At 38.3% G+C, this 18746-nt stretch overlaps 1 protein-coding gene across 6 annotated transcripts in view; it reads right to left on the reverse strand.

Moving 5' to 3' along the window:
• PKHD1 (PKHD1 ciliary IPT domain containing fibrocystin/polyductin) overlaps nucleotides 1-18746 on the reverse strand; it is a 495803-nt gene that overhangs the window by 175034 nt on the left and 302023 nt on the right. For all 6 annotated transcript variants that reach the window (XR_010728191.1, XM_066252548.1, XM_066252523.1 and 3 more), the window contains one exon: nucleotides 836-973. Coding sequence is in view for 5 of the 6 variants with exons in the window: in XM_066252548.1 (XP_066108645.1) it covers nucleotides 836-973 (138 nt within the window). In the remaining variant the exon portion in view is untranslated. The remainder of the gene's footprint in view (nucleotides 1-835; nucleotides 974-18746) is intronic.

Consider the following 18746-nt stretch of genomic DNA (forward strand, 5'->3'; position numbering starts at 1 on the left):
CCTTCTTCCCATCATTCTTCCCTATTGTCCCAACAAGCATGGTTCTATGAGGCTTCCCTCAAGGCAGAGCAAACATAGCCAAGCAAATAGCCATGTCTCCTGGAGAAGCTGTGGCCACCTGTGTTTGTTTTCCCTCCTTTCCCCTTCACTCTCTTTTCCCTCTATCCCCACGCCACCACCATCACTTGCAGCAGTAAAGCATTAGCACCTCAGATGTTTCAGGCCCACTGCCCCATGGCTCTGCACTAGGAATGCAATAAAATTTTACTGTGAGTTAGTTGAGCAAAGGATAAGAAGTCCATCCTATGAGTCTTCTGAAAGCATGAGCTACAGGTGAATTCTTGTACAAAGAACCAAAGAGGAGACTGATCTTTGGCCAGAAGAAGAGAAAAGAGCCCCCAGAACGAGCAGCAACATGAGGAAGTTTTGGTCTAGAATGGTCTCCCACAAGAAGTTTGGGTGTTACCAGAAAAGGTATCTAAATACTTCCTCACCATCAGAGATTTATTTCTCTGGGATAAGGTATTGTTTCTGGGAATTCTCTTTTAATCTCCTTTTGGAGAGCAAAGTAGATGCCTTGCTAAGTTCAAAAGTAGACTAGGACAAGGCTTGGTGTCAGTGGGTGGACAAGAGAGAATGACCAACAAAAGTCGCCTCTGTCTGTGTTGAAAGTTTGCCAAGAAAAAGCCCTATTAGAAACTCAATCTTTGCCTTAGCCCTCCCCAAAAGCCCTTAAGCAACCTGCTGGATGATAGCAGCACTTCCCAAGGCCTTTCTCACAGAGCTTGATTCCCATTACACTCCCAGGCTCCCAGCCTTTGTGCCCCTTACTCACCGACTCTCAGCTCCCCGCCAGCAATGAGCATGCAGGCCACACTCAGAACGTTGCTTCTGTCCACGGGAAATTCCAAAGTCCCCATCACATAGAGGCCTTTGAGGAGTGGAAGATCTGTATCCACAAGTACAGTCCTGTCTGCAGAAGGACAAGAAACTGCTCAGACATGTATCCAAAACAAGAGTTGCCTTTTCTCCTCCAGTGACTCGCTCTGCAGTTCTCCAGGACACCCAGGAGCTGTTGCATTGCTACCTGTGTCAGGACAGGTGCAGCATCTGAAGGCAAAATAGTGTGCCAAAGAGTAGGCCTCAGTAAAGAGGCAGGGGAGGAAAAGAGGTGTGGTTAATAAATTCCACCCTTGCTTAACAAATCAAGTGTTATGGCCAAGAGGCATTGCTTCCGTCCCAAACAGCCACCCCCAGCCTACTTTAGTGCGAAAGTACAGATGAGGTCCCTATACTTTGTCCCTCTTCCCAGAGGTAGATTTAATGGTGGTGCACCGGGCACACACCCTGAGCCCCGACTTCTGAAGGGCCCTGCAAACCCCAACTTTACACTTTTTCTAATGATACCAAGTTTGGTTTCATACGTGCAATTTTAACATTAACAGCACATAAAATTTTTTATTTATTTAAAAATATAGTTAAGACCCTGGCTGGTGGTTCAGTGGTAGAGCATCGGCCTGGTGTGCAGGAGTCCCAGGTTCGATTCCCGGCTGGGGCACACAGGAGAAGCATCCATCTGCTTCCTCACCCCTCCCCCTCTCCTTCCTCTCTGTCTCTCTCTTCCCCTCCCGCAACCAAGGCTCCATTGGAGCAAAGTTGGCCCGGGCTCTGAGGATGGCTCAGTGGCCTCTGCCTCAGGCGCTAGAATGGCCCTGGTTGCAACAGAGCAACGCCCCAGATGGGCAGAGCATCGCCCCCTGGTGGGCATGCCTGCTGGAACCCGGTTGGGCGTATGTGGGAGTCTGTCTGACTGCCTCCCCATTTCCAACTTCAGAAAAATACAAAATACAAAAAAAAATAAATAAATAAAAAATAAAAAATATATATATATATATATTTTTTTTTTATTTATTTATTTATTTTTTTAAGGGGCTCAATATTTTCTTCTGTACCCAGGGCCTCAACTGACCTTAATCTGCCTTGGCCTGTCCCTTAACTTTGTCTCTACTTTCAGAGAGGTAAAGAGAAGTACAGATATGATCTTAGCCTCTGAAGTCAGATTACTTGGATGTTAACGCCCACCTCAGCTCCTTACTGGCTGTGTGGACCAACAATTTTACTTCTCTTGGCCTCAGTTATCTAATCAGTGAAATGGGGATAATAATAAAACTATCTGCTTTATTCATAGGGATTCTGTGAGGGTTAAATGAGTTAATGGATCTGAACTGCTTATTCAGTACTAGTTAGCCATTCTCAATGCCCCAATTCCCACTATGTATAGCAAACTGTCTGGTTTGTGCTGAATGGATTCTGAGTATTCTTATTATTTGTACTGTTGTCCATTAGCTTGGTATGCTTATAGGGCTCATTGGACAACTTGAAACCATCAGTCTTTATTTTTTTCTTTCACAAAAAGTTTCTCACAACTTCAAAAGAAAGAATCACATATTTTAACTAAAAGTAACAATGGAGTAATAAATAAATAAAACAGTAAATATTTTATGAATGCCGAAGTATGGTGTTATTTTCTGAGGCTTAGCAGTAATTCAACACAAATCAAATATATTAAATAAACATTTCTGCTTAAATTTCAAGTCCCATAATCAGTGACACATGTAAACTTTTTAAAGGAATTTTGGTAACATCATCTCATGTTTTAGTTCAGAAAACAATGCACCCCGCTTTTCTTAAGGGTCTGCCCCCCAGATTAGCTTCTTATGGATTATCTTTTCTTGTTCCTGCCTAGTTCTCTAGGTCTAAGAGAGCCACACTGTCCTGTGGAAGGGACAGTAAGGTTGTAAACCAATCATTCCCCTTATCCTCCTAGGTTCCGAGTCAGACCGCCTTTGCCAGCTTTCTTTGTAGTCAAAGAAAGCTCTGTGGCTGGGTTGTAGTCAATAAAATGTAGGCAGAACAGGAGTCTGACATCTCTAGGTCTGGTCCATAAATTCCCCTCTGTAAGCTCTCTCTTTTCCCTTGTCTTTCATTTGGACAGAACAGAGGTTCCTCAGATGTGATCACGATCCAACAGCATCAGCACCACCCACTCATCTATCAAAAGCAACCTAAGTTTGAATCTCACAGCAAGCCATTCCCAGTCCCACCATTGGATCCACCCCCCACCCCTGTGGAAATCTCTCTTTCTCCCACTCTCCAATGAGAACCCTGGACAGTCTTGTGATAGAGCACTGAAACCTATTATTGTAATTGCATACATATTATTGTAGGGAAGGAGGCAACTCTCACTGGGCTGGTCTCAGTGCAATTATGTCTTTCTCTCTCACTCTCATTTCCTTAAGTAAAAAGACCTTTTCATTTCATTTCTAGCACTTTACATGCAAAAAAACAACAACAACAGTGAAATATCTAGAGAATGTTCAAGGTTTAACACACATTTTATGGGTTCATGACTTTACTATGAGTTTAAAAGAAAGACAGAAATTATTTCAAGCAAGAACCTTTGAGTTCTATACAAATGAACTTTATGTCTGCCAACCTATGGCCTATTTTCACAATGTTCGGCTATTGAGCAGGATTGTACAAAACAATTAAGTTGCTTCATTAACAGCTTTCTCTTATCCGCATAGTACTCATAGACACACAAAAGCATAACATTAGCCCTCTTTTGAATATGTGTTTCAATTAAATTATTATAATTACATGGAAGTGAAATTTCTTTTGGTTTTTATTGCACACCCCCTTAGAAGAACTTTTTCTTTACCCTACCAACTCCAAATATACCAACAAATTTCTCACAACTCACAGCCTGACCATAGAAGCTATGGGAACAGAGACCATAGCTGCCATTCTCACTTTGACTTGCTCAGCACTTACACCTACCATATAGTAAGTGCTCAAAAATAACACCAAAGAAGGCATGCATGTGTGCACACACCCACCACACAATAAGATCAAATACCTGGCAGAGAAAAGGAAGAGAAGGAAGACAAGACTAGAAACATTGCTCTTATTTCTCTGGGCCACCTTCCCTCTGGAAGTGTCCTGAATCTCTCTCTCTACCTTTTCCTTTTCCTCTCATTCTTTCTCTGTCATGTGCCATATCTTGATAGGTGGTAGAAATTCAAAGATGAGTAAATCATGATTCCCATTGTCAGATGAAGACAAACAAATAAATACAAATCAATACACTTGAAATGATAATATACTTTTTCATTATGTGGAGGTTGACCCTATCTTTGTTCCTATCTATTTCAAAATGATGTCTATCAATGAGCCTCCTCTAGCAAAATTCTGCCAAAATAAAATAAACATATGCCCTAAAAAGATTTTTATAAAGGAATTCTCTTTTTTATCACTATAACAGAGATTGTAGCTATCTTTGCAAGAGCAAAACCATGTATCCTCGTGTACTCTTGAGAGAGAACAGCTGCAGGTTCAAATTAACCAACCCTCAGCTATAATGACAGGTTTTAGAGGATTTCTCTCTGTTCCAGGTGAAGAAAGTTAGAATCAGTGTGCCACATTCTCTAGAAGTAGCATTCTTTCCATGAAATTACTCAAGACATTTCCGAAAAATATTACTCAGAAAGTTACTTTTGCAACCCACTTAAAAATATGAATGATAAACCACCTCTAATTTAACTGTGTCCCACTGCTCTTCACCTTGTCTTGACTTGGCCAAGACTACTCCATCCTACTTTGTCAGTGACCAATCTATCCTACTTAAGAGAATGAGCACTAGCATATGGAGGGAACCATCTGGAATTTCTGTTGCTCAATGGGAGGCTGATAGGGGAACAGATCTGGAAGGAGATTCCAAAAAGAGTTAATGAGTACCAGATGTAATTAAAAACTGCTTTTACCACCCCAAAGGACCTTAGGACCAGCTATGGAGTGGTGCCTCTTGGTTCTGAATTACACCCTCTTTCTACTTGTTCATCCATCAAATACTAAACGTCCCATCATCTTTATTCTAGCATCATTTGCCAAGAACAGTTTGGCTTTGTTTAAGGAAAGGGTTGTATTTTGACAATTAGAAAGATAAAACTTTAGAAATAATACTTTGAAAGTTAACAGTCAAGAGGAGTCACCTAAATGTCCCCATGTATCAAACACACCAACAAAAACAGCAACAGAGGCTTAAGTATTTCATAAATGCTTTATCTATCCTTAAGACCAGAAAGCCTGAGCCAAATCTAAAGGCAAGTATCTCTGACAGAGAGCTTGGACTGCCTTTGTATCAGGAATAGTCTGACTCCCAGAGTTACAAAGCATTCCATATAATGTCAACACTGGATTTAAACTCAGTGTTTCCACCCAGCAAAGTCAGGGAATCAAGGTCACTATTGTTCAGCATTCCAAGGGTCTGACACTTGTCTAAATCCTGTAGAAATGAGATCAAGGGCGAAGGGCACAGATCTAGGGAATAATGATAGGGTCATATGAACAGGCATAATTTAGAGCAGGCAGACCCACTGCTGTATGGTAGTCACTGTATCAGGCTCCATAACTTAGGTGGTGAAGACAGTTTCCACTACAGCCCTGCTATTGTCAGGAACATAGCCTGCACCAACTTTGGACATAGCTCAGACTTCTGAGGGACAGTGATGGCATGCAAGGGCAGAGCAGGACATACAAGGACATACAAGGGCTAATTGTGGGCTTGTTATTTTCCATTATGTACCTTTCATAATAAACGGGTTTGTGTCTACATTCATTCTTGGCCCTAATACTTTTTCATTAATACGTGAACCAATGGGAAAGTAAGTTTTAATTCCATTGTAATAAATAATGATGTAATCTTCCTTTTTAAAAAGAATACTTTTAGCTCTAAAGGTGACTAGTTTAAATATATATTTATAAGAATAGCATGTGGTGTTTATTTTTTCTTTATAGTCTTGTTTAACTTTTGGTGAATCTAACATTTATCTAAATAGTCTATCACAATTTATGAAAAAGGCTGACATATCCAAAACAAGTGCTCCTAGAAAAGAATGGAAGTTTTCATATGTACACTATTCACTAGTATAAAAGGTACACATGATTAAAAATTAGTGTCAAGTACACTGATTTACAAAGGTGATGGTATTTGTTTATTAAGAATTCATTCTCGCCTGACCTGTGGTGGCACAGTGGATAAAGCGTTGACCTGGAATGCTGAGGTTGTCGGTTCAAAACCCTGGGCTTGCCCGGTCAAGGCACATATGGGAGTTGAAGCTTCCTGCTCCTCCCCCCTTCTTTCTCTCTCTCTCTCTCTCTCTCTCTCTCTTTCTCTCTCTCTCTCAATCTCTCTCTCTCTCCTCTAAAATGAATAAATAAATAAAAATAATTAAAAAAAAAAAAGAATTCATTCTCGACCCTGGCAGATTGGCCCAGCATGTGGAAATCCTAGGTTCAATTCCCACTCAAGGCATATAGGAGAAGTGACCATCTGCTTCTTCACCCCTCACCACTTCTTTCTCTCTTTCTCACTCTCTTTTTCTCCCACTGCTATGACTCAACTGGTTAGAGTGCATTGGCCCTGGGCACTGAGGATAGCTCCATGGCCTTGCTTCAGGTGCTAAAAATAGCTGGATTGCTGAGCAATAGAGCAGCAGCCCCAGATGGTCAGAGCATCGCCTGCTAGGGGCTTGCCAAGTGGATCCTGGTTGGGGCACATGTGGGAGTCTGTCACCTACCTCCCCACCTTTTTAATCACTTAATTAAAAAAAGAATCCATTCTCTAGTAGAAAAAGCAGAATAAAGAAATGCTAGATGATAAGAATGCATTCTTCCTACAACTAAATTCTTATCAAAGTGCCGCTAACTTTATAGCCTGCCTTTTTCATTAAATCCACACAGGTGGTTTCTTTATTCTCATCTGCCTATCATTTTTTTTTTTTGCAAACTGGTTTAAAAATAGGCAGAAGATGCAGTTTTCAAAGTGCCCAGGGGCATATGATTCAACTGAAAGTCGGCTTCCTCAAAACTTAAAGAAAAACCATCTGCCTGCCTGGTGTGTGTGTGTGTGTGTGTGTGTGTGTGTGTGTGTGTGTGTGTGTGTGTAAGAAGGGAGGGAAGAAGAGGAGAAAGGAAAAAAAGCACTCCTCATTCTCACCTCATGGGAAGAGTCTAATTTAAATTCTGAAGAGTAAATTTTCATCACCCTTCCCACATACACTCTCTGAGTACTTTAAAATCACATAGAGATACACATCATTCCCATAGTAGAAACAGCATTGTAAATTATGATATTTTAATTGATCAATAAAATGTTTAACATACAGTGTTTATCTCTTCCTCTAGTCTATACCATCTGTTCTTCAAAATTTTTAAATCTATTTAATAGGAAGGTCTTTAAATAAAATTCCCAATTGTATCCGATAAATCCTCTGAATCCCAAATTCTGAAAACAAACAAACAAACAAAACCCTGAAGGTACTGCTGTTTTCATAAAGACAGAAAACGTCTGTGTCTCCTCTTCCATTCTAGGCTTTCCTTGCTGTGTTTTTAATCTTGAGATGGTATTATGCTGCTGAACTCTCCAGAAACCTCAAAGAATTCAGAATGGCCAACTTGATGTTGTCTTTTTAAAAAACCAACCTTAATGTATGCAAAATATTGATATACAATCAACATACAAAAAGCTGTACAGATTTAGGGTATATAGCTCAGTCAGTTACACCCAAGTAAGCACACTCTGTATACCATGAAACTCTCCACAAGTTTCCTCCAGTCTTTTAATTAATTTATTTAGATTATCATTATTATTTTGTTTAAGAACATTTAATATAATTCTGTTAGCAAACATTTAATTATATAATACATGATTGTTTACTGTAGTCACTACAGTGAACAGTAGATGGCTAGGATTTACTAATCTTGCACAGCTAAACTTTGTACCTTTTCACCATTATCTTCCTATTTCCTTTTCTTCCCATCCCCTGACAACCACTCAATTTAAAAATGTGCAAAGGCCTGTCAACCGGGAACACTGAGGTCACTGGTTCAAAACCCTGGGCTTGCCTGGTCAAGGCACATATGGGAGTTGATGCTTCCTGCTCCTCCCCCTTCCTTTTTTCTCTCTTTCTCTCTCTTCTCTAAAATCAATAAATAAAATCTTTTAAAAATGGACAAAGAGGATGAATAGAAATTTCTCCAAAGAAGGCATAAAAATGGACAACAGGTGCATAAAAATATACTCATCATCACCAATCATCAGGGAAATGTAAACCAAACTGCAATAAGACAGCACCTCACACCTGTTAATATAGCTTTTATCAAAAAACAGAAACAAAAAACCAAGTGTCTGTAAAGGATATAGAGAAAAGGGAACACTGTTATACTGTTGGTAGGAATGTAAATTGCTGCTGCCACTTTGAAAAACAGGGCATAAGGTCCTCAAAATATTAAAACTAGAATACCATATGATTTGGCAATTCCACTATTAGATTCTTTATTTTTCTTTAATGTTATTATTTTTCTCAATCTTTTGATTGATTATTCTAAGAGATAAGAACCCCAAAATATTATTAAATTCCTTAGGAATAAGGTGTTTATATTCTATTTGTTTTTTAAAATTGTATACAGTATTTCATAAATGCATAATTGTTGCTTAAGAGAAAGTTTAAGATATCTGACTAACAAATATTGAATATATAACCTCTATTCTGAATATTAATCTTGCATTAAAATTTATAATTTTGAAGCATACTAGTTTATATTTTATGCCTCTAAACTCATAAAATCCTTATATTCTATATAAATACAAAAATTACTTCTTAGAGGTTTTCGCTATTCTCAACATTTCATGGTTATATATATATTTTTTTTTAATTTCCAAAGCCTTTAACAGTTTTTTTTTTGTTTAATTTCAGTAAATTATATTTATTCAATTCAAAAAGCTCTTTCTTGGGGTTTCCCAAATTAGTTTCTTTTCCCTTGAATACAAATACTTTTCTATGGACCATGAAGGTTCCTAGAACTTTTATTCCCAATTATAAATTTTTTAATAATAATATCCAGATGTTAAAACCTCTGCCGAAAGTTCCATTACTCTAAAATAGTTCTACACTGCCTGGAAGAGATGCTGAAATCTTCATCTTTTTAATCCAGGACACCTAGAAATCCCCTAGAGAATAAAGGGGATCCCTTTTTCATAAAGAAAAGGATTATCACTGACCAACAAATCTAACCTTGGCCTGACCTATGGTGGCGCAGTGGGATAAAGCGTCGACCTGGAACACTGAGGTCGCCAGTTCGAAACCTTGGGCTTGCCTGGTCAAGGCACATATGGGAGTTGATGCTTCCTGCTCCTCCCCCTTCTCTCTCTGTCTCTCTCACTCTTCTTTCTCTAAAAAAATCAATAAATAAAATATAAAAAAAAATCTAACCTTTTATCGGTTTATTCATTTAGAAATTATCAAATTCCTGTCCAATAATGATACATGCCAAAGAAATAAATATAAATAAAACAAGAGAAGTAAATATTTTTATGAGGTTTATCAGGTGAGTTTTTGATGAAAGGAAAAAGCAGATCTCAATCCTTCTTAGTATTTGCTTCTGACACCCACCAAAACAACCATGGCAAAGCAAAGGTGATATTCTAAAGAAGACAGTATCAATTTATCCCTTCCTCTGGTGCCCATTCATTCCTGAGAACCCAGTGTCCTCATTTGCTCCTAACTCCCTAATGACCAGAATCCCTCTGATGCCCCTACCTACATACACTCCTCATACACACAGGGTCTAAGTAGTTTTATAGCTCCAGTTGCTTCTCACTGTGTCCTCATTCTCTCCAACCTCCATTTCCTGATACCTGACAAAGAAAGAATTAGTGCTGGACAAGCACACTGGCCAGTTCATCTATTACTACGTATTTGCCCAAGAAGTAGTTTGGTCCAAAGAACAGTCATAAGATCTAAATTCAGACAAATCTAAATTTTAACCCTAAATAAGACTTTAAAAAAAAAAATCACTTAGTTTCTCTGGTTTTCTGCTCCCCAAGTGAAAAATAAGAAAAATAATATCCATGGAGGTGATAATAAGAATTAGGTAAAATGCTATATACAAAAGTACTGCAATATCTAGCATACAAGAAACATAAAATGATTAGCTACCATTCGCCTAGTACAGCGAACATACATTTGTGCGTGTTTATTCTACATCTGTCACTCTGCTGTCTGATAAGCTAAAGAGACAGTTCTTGCTCTCATGAAACTTAAAATTTTGTTGAAAAACAGACATTTAAACATAATCACACAAATATACACAGGCAAAATTGTGCTAAATGGTAAAGAGGAAAAGGCATAATGTGATGGGGGTTGAGTGCTCTAGAGAGAGGAGAAGCACAGATGAAAAGTGAGAGGTGAGAAGGAGCTCCATACATCCAAAGACTGAAAAGCAGCAAGGTGCCTGGACTAGAGAACGTGGAGGGCGGTGGTTAGAGGCGGGGATGGACAGCTAGGCAAGGGTGCCAATCAGGCCGGACACTGGAGGCTGTGAAACTCACTGGAGACTTTATTCTAAGACACTAAGTCAGTAAAGGGTTTTAAGCAGGAAAATTACATAACCAAATCATATTTTTAAAAGATCACTCTGGCTGCAGTGGGGAGACATAGAGTAGATGAAGGCAAGAATATCAGGAGGCAAATACGAGGCATTCTAGTGTTTCACCCAGATTTGTGATAACACATTGAGTAGGGTGATAAGAGGAGAGATAAAGAAAAGTAGATTTGAGAAATTGTTGGAAACAGAACATACAAGATGGATCGGAGTGTGAAGAACATCACTGAGATGGGGCCATGTACCGAACTGGAGGAAGTTGGAGGAGGACTGAGTCAACAGTTGGAAACGGCAGAATTCTGGGGAGAGAGTAGGAATAGGAGACTCTCACTGAGTCGTTTTAGGTTGAGGTACCTATAAGTCATCCCAGCAGAGATTTCAAGTTGACTGTTAGACGAATGGGTCTAATACTTTGTAAAAGGAAGAAACATCTCCCTGGCTTCAAATACTGTCTGTACGTTGACAACTATCAAATTCATGTTCTCAGTAATCACCAAGGAAGTGAACACAGAATGAGAAGAGAAGAATCATTATCTAGAGGTCAATGAGGGCTCAAGAGAATATGTAAAATTACATGGACATACAAAAAGATGTGCATATTCTGCTAAGAGGTATCCTGTAGGAGAGAAAGGCTGAAGACAGGAAGAAAAAGGAGACAACTGAAGTACTTGAAGATCAGCATAGCATGCAGAGAACACCAGGTGACTCCAACCTTTGAGAAAATACAACACTATCTCTCTTACAAGAGAAAAGAAGGTGGGGCACGTGCAATCTATATGCACTCATCTCCTTTCAAGAAGATCCCGAGGATTGGTAAAAAATGTAAAAATTGAAATACCCTGAAAAGATTGTGACTCTGATTATATAACATCATATTAGACTCCACTTGCCAATGACCGATTATAAATTCTCTCTGTGAGATGAGTCTGTGTATCTGGGCAGTTGGTTTAGTGTCTCCCTAAGAAACTGTATTTACCATACAATTATGTTAAAAGCAATTGATAAGAACTAATACCTATGGATGAGTGACTCATGTACAAACACAAAAAGTAGTTATCGCTATTAATGTATGAGTGTCTATATGTCCACATATCAATCCAAACATGTATTTTACATATGGAGTCTTTTAGTCATTTGTCCACTCTCAAATAGAGACTGGTTACATACTATTATACAACACAAATGAACCTTGAAAATATTATACAAAGTAAAAGAAGCCATTATATGATTTCACTCATAAGAAATTCTAGAATATGCAAATCTATAGAGACAAAGAGTAAATTAGTGGTTGCTTGAGACTGGGAGGGATAGAGAAATTTGGGAGTTATGGCTAAGAAGTGGGGGCAGGGTACTGAAAAAGTTCTAAAAATAATTCTGGTGATGAGTGCATAACTCTATAAATATATAAAAGCCACTGCATTGTACACTTTAAATCAGGCGTCCCCAAACTACGGCCCTCAGGCCACATGTGGCCCCTGAGGCCATTTATCCAGCCCCCTGCCACACTTCCAGAAGGGGCACCTCTTTCGTTGGTGGTCAATGAGAGGAGCACTGTATGTGGTGGCCCTCCAACGGTCTGAGGGACAGTGAACTGGCCCCTGTGTAAAAAGTTTGGGGACCCCTGCTTTAAATGGATGAATTATATGGAATGTGAATTATACCTCAATAAAATTCTTAAAAAACTAAGTACTTAAAGAACTAACATTTTCAACTTGTCTCTTAAACAAAGTGCAGCATGGTTTATAATGCTCTATCATTTGTATAAAGGAAGGGGTTAAGAAAAAATATATCTGGATATGTGTAATTGAAAAAAATACTTTTTTGTATATGCAGCATAGAATATCTCAGGAAGGATACTCAAGGAACTAGTCACATTCCTGTGTCCAGGAAATGAAACTAGGTGGCTGAAAAACAGGAGTGAAGGGAGAATTTTCAGTGAGTATATTCTGTGTCTTTTGAATTTTGAACAATGTGACTGCACCCACTATTTTTTTAAAGTTGTAATTGAAATTAAAAATAGACACTGGTTATTTTTCTTATTTGCTACAGAGAAAATCACAATTTATGTGTGTGTGTATGTGTGTGTGTAAGAGAGAGAGAGAGATTCTTTTCTTAAATTTTCTTCTTGTCTTTGCCAGAATTATAATTCCCTTCCACTGCTAGCAACTGGGTTAGTTGAACTGTCTCCTCTTACTTGACTTGCCTTTTTTGACTTCCTGTTTCTTATGTCCCTTAGTTTACATCTTTGTATGTAACACTGCTTTCCCATTAATCTCCAGCTCTGTCATTTTTACATTTGGATATTCACGTAATGCTCCACACTGCTGAGTGTCTGTGAATCCAGGGATCATCTTGACTGTACATTGGGACTGAAGTTTGGTACAATGTTTTAATCTGTTCTGACTTCAGTTCTTGCTTGCTAAACTAATATTTGAACAAAACCAAACTCGAGTGCCCTGCATAGATTCCACTGCTCTATAGAAAGTTCTATTTGTTGTTTCTTTGCTGTTCTATAGTCATTGGAGACAACTTCATAAAACAGGGATTTATGGGTAGGCAACAAGAAATTATAGACACAAAGATAAACAGAAGACAATACAACCAATGATCAATTCAATAATACCAGAAACTAATATCCAAACACACAAAATTTAAAAAGCAAATAGAAGAATCTAGTTTAAGCATATTTCCAGAGGTATTTTAGAAGCTGTATTTATAAAAAGAAAATAATTTACTACATAGTACTTTTTAAATTATTATCAAAAACAAATTTTAGCCAGTAGATCAAGTAAACAGTAAAATGGATAGTGCTAGTGCTAGAAGTTTGAACTGAAAAATCAAGTTCATATAATCTTCTAGAAACAAAAAGATAGAAAATATGATTTTTAAAAAGTCTGATAAAACAAAGTAATGTACCCTTAAGACCTAATATCTATCTACCTAGGAGTTTCAAAATGAAAAAAAAATAGGCAAAATATGGGAGGAAATCATTAAAGAAATAATTTATCAGGGTTGAAGAAATTATATTTTGAAAATAAAAGCATTTAGTGAGAAAAAGAAAATCCCTAAATTTTTCAAACATTAAAACAAGTTACTTACCAAAAAACAACAACAAATAAATTTCAGTCCTGTGTGTTAGGAAACAATACACTAAACCACCAAAGTTCTTCAGTTGCTCCAAGAATGGATTCCTAAAAGATGTATGTCAGCAAACCAAAAGTCAGTCCAGAAGAAAGGCCGATGTGGGGTGCAGAAAAGGTGGCATGCAGAGAATCAAGTACAGTTTACAGAGAAGTCTAAACAACTGTTAATGTCTAATGTTAAAAACGTAACAATTTCAAGTAAATCCTCATCTATAAATTGTGGATAATAATTGTACATATCCTATAGGGTTATCATGAGAATAAATATGTTAATGTATAAAATGAATATATAACAAACAGCAAATACTTAGTAAGTGCCAACTTTTATAATCTTAATTTGTGCTAACCTGGTGGCCAAAAATGAATATTTACCTTTTTTAAATTAATATTTTTCTGATTACTAATAAGATTAAAATTTTTTTCGCACTGGTTATTACTTTCACTACAGATTTTATCTTTAGTCATTTGTATCTTCATTCAAAAATATACAGGATTTCTTCATATAGTGTACAATAATATGTATTTTCATATACTGAATATTATACATATTTTGTCCCCATGGCTTGAGTTTTATCTTTGCCTAATATTTCTTTGATGATGTTGAGGGGTTTTTTTTGTTTGTTTGTCTGTTTTGTATTTTTCTGAAGTGAGAAGCACAGAGAGACAGACTACCGCATGCTCTCAACCGGGATCCACCCAGCACGCCCACCAGGGAGTGATGCTCTGCCCACCTGGGGCATCGCTCTATTGCAACCAGAGCCATTCTAGTGCCTGAGGCGGAGTCTACAGAGCCATCCTCAGCGCCTGGGCCAACTTTGCTCCAATGGAGCCTTGACTGCGGGAGGGGAAGAGAGAGATAAAGAGAGGGGTAAGGATGAAGAAGCAGATGGGCGCTTATCCTGTGTGCCCTGGCTGGGAATTGAACCCGGGACTTCCATACACCGGGCTGATGCTCTACCACTGAGCTAACCAGCCAGGGCCTGAGGTTAATTTTTATGTACTCAAATATCAATATTTCCACTTTTTTTCTTATGACTTCTAGATTTTCTATCTTGTTCAGGAAGGCCTTCCTCAGGATATAAACAATAATACAAAAATCATCTCCCATATTTCCCTTTAGTTCCTTCCTTTTTTTTTTTTTTGTATTTTTCTGAAGCTGGAAACGGGGAGAGACAGTCAGACAGACTCCCGCATGCGCCCAACCGGGATCCACCTGGCACGCCCACCGGGGCGATGCTCTGCCCACCAGGGGGCGATGCTCTGCCCCTCCGAGGCGTCGCTCTGCTGCAACCAGAGCCACTCTAGCGCCTGGGGCAGAGGCCAAGGAGCCATCCCCAGCGCCCGGGCCACCTTTGCTCCAATGGAGCCTTGGCTGCAGGAGGGGAAGAGAGAGACAGAGAGGAAGGAGGGGGAGCTGGAGAAGCAAATGGACGCCTCTCCTATGTGCCCTGGCCGGTAATCAAACCCGGGTCCCCAGCACGCCAGGCCGACGCTCTACCGCTGAGCCAACCGGCCAGGGCCTAGTTCCTTCCTATTTAACATGGGGCTTTATAGTTTATTTGGCATGATATGACTTGATAACACAACAAAAATAATTTTTAATATATGCATTGATAACTTTTTCAACATAATTTACTGTAATTTAGTCTTTTTGCATGGTTTTAAAATGTTAATCTAACCACCAAGTAAATTCTCACACCCCATGAGTCTGTTTCTGGACCGTTTTGTTTTACTCATTTCTATCTTTCTTTCTATTTGTTTATTCCTAGGACAATACCACTTCAGTTTGGTTGCTGAGCATCTGGAGCAAGCCTCCCTAAACTAACCTCCTCTTTAAAAAGTTCTTGCCTATTTGTTGCTTATTTGTTTTTGTTTTTCTAAAAATGTTAGAATCAGCTTCTCATGTTCTATTATTTTTAATCTAACTCCAACTTTAACTTGTATTACTTGAATTTATAGATTTATAGGGGAGAATCTTTGTAATATTGTTGTCTTCTTATACAGGTACATCAGTTCTACTTATTCACTGAAGTTTTGAGGGTTTTCTTTTAATGATATATGACAGCCTTCAGTTTATATCTAAATTTTTTATCTTTTTTTCTCAAAAGTAGAATCTTTTGTCTATACCTTTTCTAATTGACTATTGTTAGTATATAGGGATGCTATCACTGTACGTTGGTGTTCTGTTCAATCATTTTACTGACACCTTTTGTTTAATAGTTTTTCACTTGCCCCACATATTTCTAAGGAAAAAACAATGTAAGTTTATCAAGAATTGTTTTTCTTTCTTTCTAGTAGTTACACCTTTTATTATATTTTTCTTGTTCTATTGCATTGTCTTGCACTCCAGTAATAGGGATGATGATAAGCATTCGTGTTTTGTTCCTGTCTCTAACAAGGTACAATTAATCTTTCATGGTTATTTGTGATGCTCTCTGTGGATTTATTATAAATAATTTATATCAAGCTAAGAACAATTCCTTCTATTTCTTGCCTAATATTTTGTGTTGTTATTGAGTAGGCATTGAAATTGATCAAATGGTTTCTCTTTTACAGATTAAGAAGGCTTTGGGAAAATCCTCTTGATACTCCTGCAAGTTCCTCTTTCTATCACCATGTAAACATTTTTCCTTTGGGTGAGAAGCAGATACGTTTGACACACCGTGATTTATTAGCTATTGCCCTTAGGTGAGTTATACCAATAACTCTGCTCCTCACTCAAGAGAGAGACTGTATTTTACACTTAAAACAACAATAACAACAAAAATAGAAGATGGAATGCCTTTAAAAATATTGTTTGAACTATATGCTTAGATTTTCTATTTATTTGCTTTAGATGCTTCTATAAAATAACTTGGAGAACATTTTCCCAGTGTCTCATATATGCTGAGAGACCTGTGATTAGATGCCCTAAAACTTATAATTTGTTTACGGTTCATCTTTTCCTTTCAGCCCTTCACATTCCATCTTTCCGAAGTGCCCTAGGATGGTTTTCTCTGCTTACCCACACTTAGTTCCATAAAATAGACATTTTCAATGTTCACTCCTATGACTCAATAGGCTCTGGTACCCTAGGTAGTCTGGGTATTAAGAAGCACATACTCAGGCCCTGCTTGGTTCACTCAATGGTAGAGCACTGGCCAAGCATGTGGATGTCTTGGGTTCAATTCCTGGTCAGGGCACCCAGGAGAAGTGACCATCTGCTTTTCCAACCCTAGCCCTTATCCCTTCTCTCTTTCTTTCTCTTACCTTCCCACAGCCTTGGCTCAATTACTTTGAGAGTATTGGCCCAGGCATTAAGGATGGATCTGCAGAGCCCCCGCCTCAGGTGTTAAAAATAGTTTGGTTGTGAGCACGGCCCCAGATGGGCAAAGCATCAGCCCCAGACAGGGGTTGCCAGGTAGATCCTAGTCAGGGTCTCTCTATCTCCCCTCCTCTCACTTCGAAAAGAAGGGAAAAAAGTATCATATACTCAGAGAAACAGAGGTTGTGTAGGTAAAGACTGGCACTGCATTTAATAAGGGGGAGAGATTTAAACTTTTTTGGCTATTTTCTGGTTTTTCATATAATGAACTTTGTTCCTCATTATAATAAAAGGGAACCAAAGTATAATTTTAGGGGGAAGAGAGAGATAGTTCTAATTTTATCTCAAGGAATTATGTTAATAAATCTTTTTCCTGAAATAGAACCATCCTTGCATTCCTAGAATTAAACTCTATTAATCAAGTATAACTGTTCTAAAGCACAGGTACATTTGATTTGCTAAGACTTCCCATCAACGTTAATTAGATTACCCTCTAATTTTCTTTGTGTTATCTTTGTCTCATTTTAGAATCAATTCTATAGGCTTGAGGTTAAATTGGGATGCTTTCGATCTTTCTCTGGACTCTGTAAGAGGTTAGAATATGATGATTATGTATTCCTTGAAGGTATGTTTTGTATTTATTAAGAAGCATTCTTAGTGATTTCAGATGTAGACAGGCTTTGGAATCCATTTTGGGAATCAACTGGCGTAGAGAAATTCTACCACTTGTACAATAAAGTATAAATATTTTTTATGTTGTATAGTTTGTAAAAGTGAAAAATTAGCGAAAAAAAACCCTTAAGTGTTCATCAGTGAGACTGTGGTTCAATAGGCCATGCTACATTCCTACGCTGGAATGCTATGCAGAATATGATACTACCTCCAAGATAGATTGTAAAAAGTTTAAAAGTCACATATAAATACTTAGAATATAATTTCATGCTGATTGAGGGGCACCTGTGCATTGCTCAGAAGCGCTCAAAAGAGTCAGACCATTGAATGGGCCTAAATTTTGCCCCTCTACCAATGATCTCCAAGTCTCAGCTTTCTCAGCTGATAAAGAAGAATAGTAATAGTGCCCCATAGGGTGGTTATGAGGATTACAAAGTAAATTCATCTAACATGTTTACGATGAAGCCTGACATAAAGTACTCAATTAATTAATATTTTTAAGAGCTACACATCAATAAGCAAACACACATTAAAAACAACAGTGCAATCCCAACTGAGAAGAGCAGATTAAAAGGAAGGGCAAAAAGAAAGGATTAAAAGCTCCTTTGATATTTTGCTTATGAAAATCATGGTTAAATTTTTCTCTCTGGCCTGACCTGTGGTGGCACAGTGGATAAAGCGTCAACCTAGAGCACTGAGGTCACAGGTTCGAAACCCTGGGCTTGCCTGGTCAAGGCACATATGGGAGTTGACACTTCCTGCTCTTCCTCCCTCCCTTCTCTCTCTCTCTCTCACACATGCTTTCTCTCTCTCTCTCTTTAAAATAAATAAATAAAGTCTTAAAAAATTAAAAAAAAATTTTCTCTCTGAGTGAGGCTTAAACTGAGCGTGGTGTGGCAAAAACTGTTACTAAGAGTATCTTCTATTTTCTGACTACCCACCAGTCTCTCCCTCCCCTTTGTTTCCTGTGAATCCTTGGGATGAAGCTACATGCCCCTTTGGTCCTATCCCTTCAGTTATAAATAATTTCCTCACCAGGACTGATTTAGACCTTAACTCTCTTATAAACTGCAAAAGCTAGGCTCCTTCACAGTAGCCAAAGTCATCGCTCTAAGCAAGCACAA

Source organism: Saccopteryx bilineata, chromosome 1, assembly GCF_036850765.1.
Source record: "Saccopteryx bilineata isolate mSacBil1 chromosome 1, mSacBil1_pri_phased_curated, whole genome shotgun sequence".
Classification (NCBI taxonomy): domain Eukaryota; kingdom Metazoa; phylum Chordata; class Mammalia; order Chiroptera; family Emballonuridae; genus Saccopteryx; species Saccopteryx bilineata.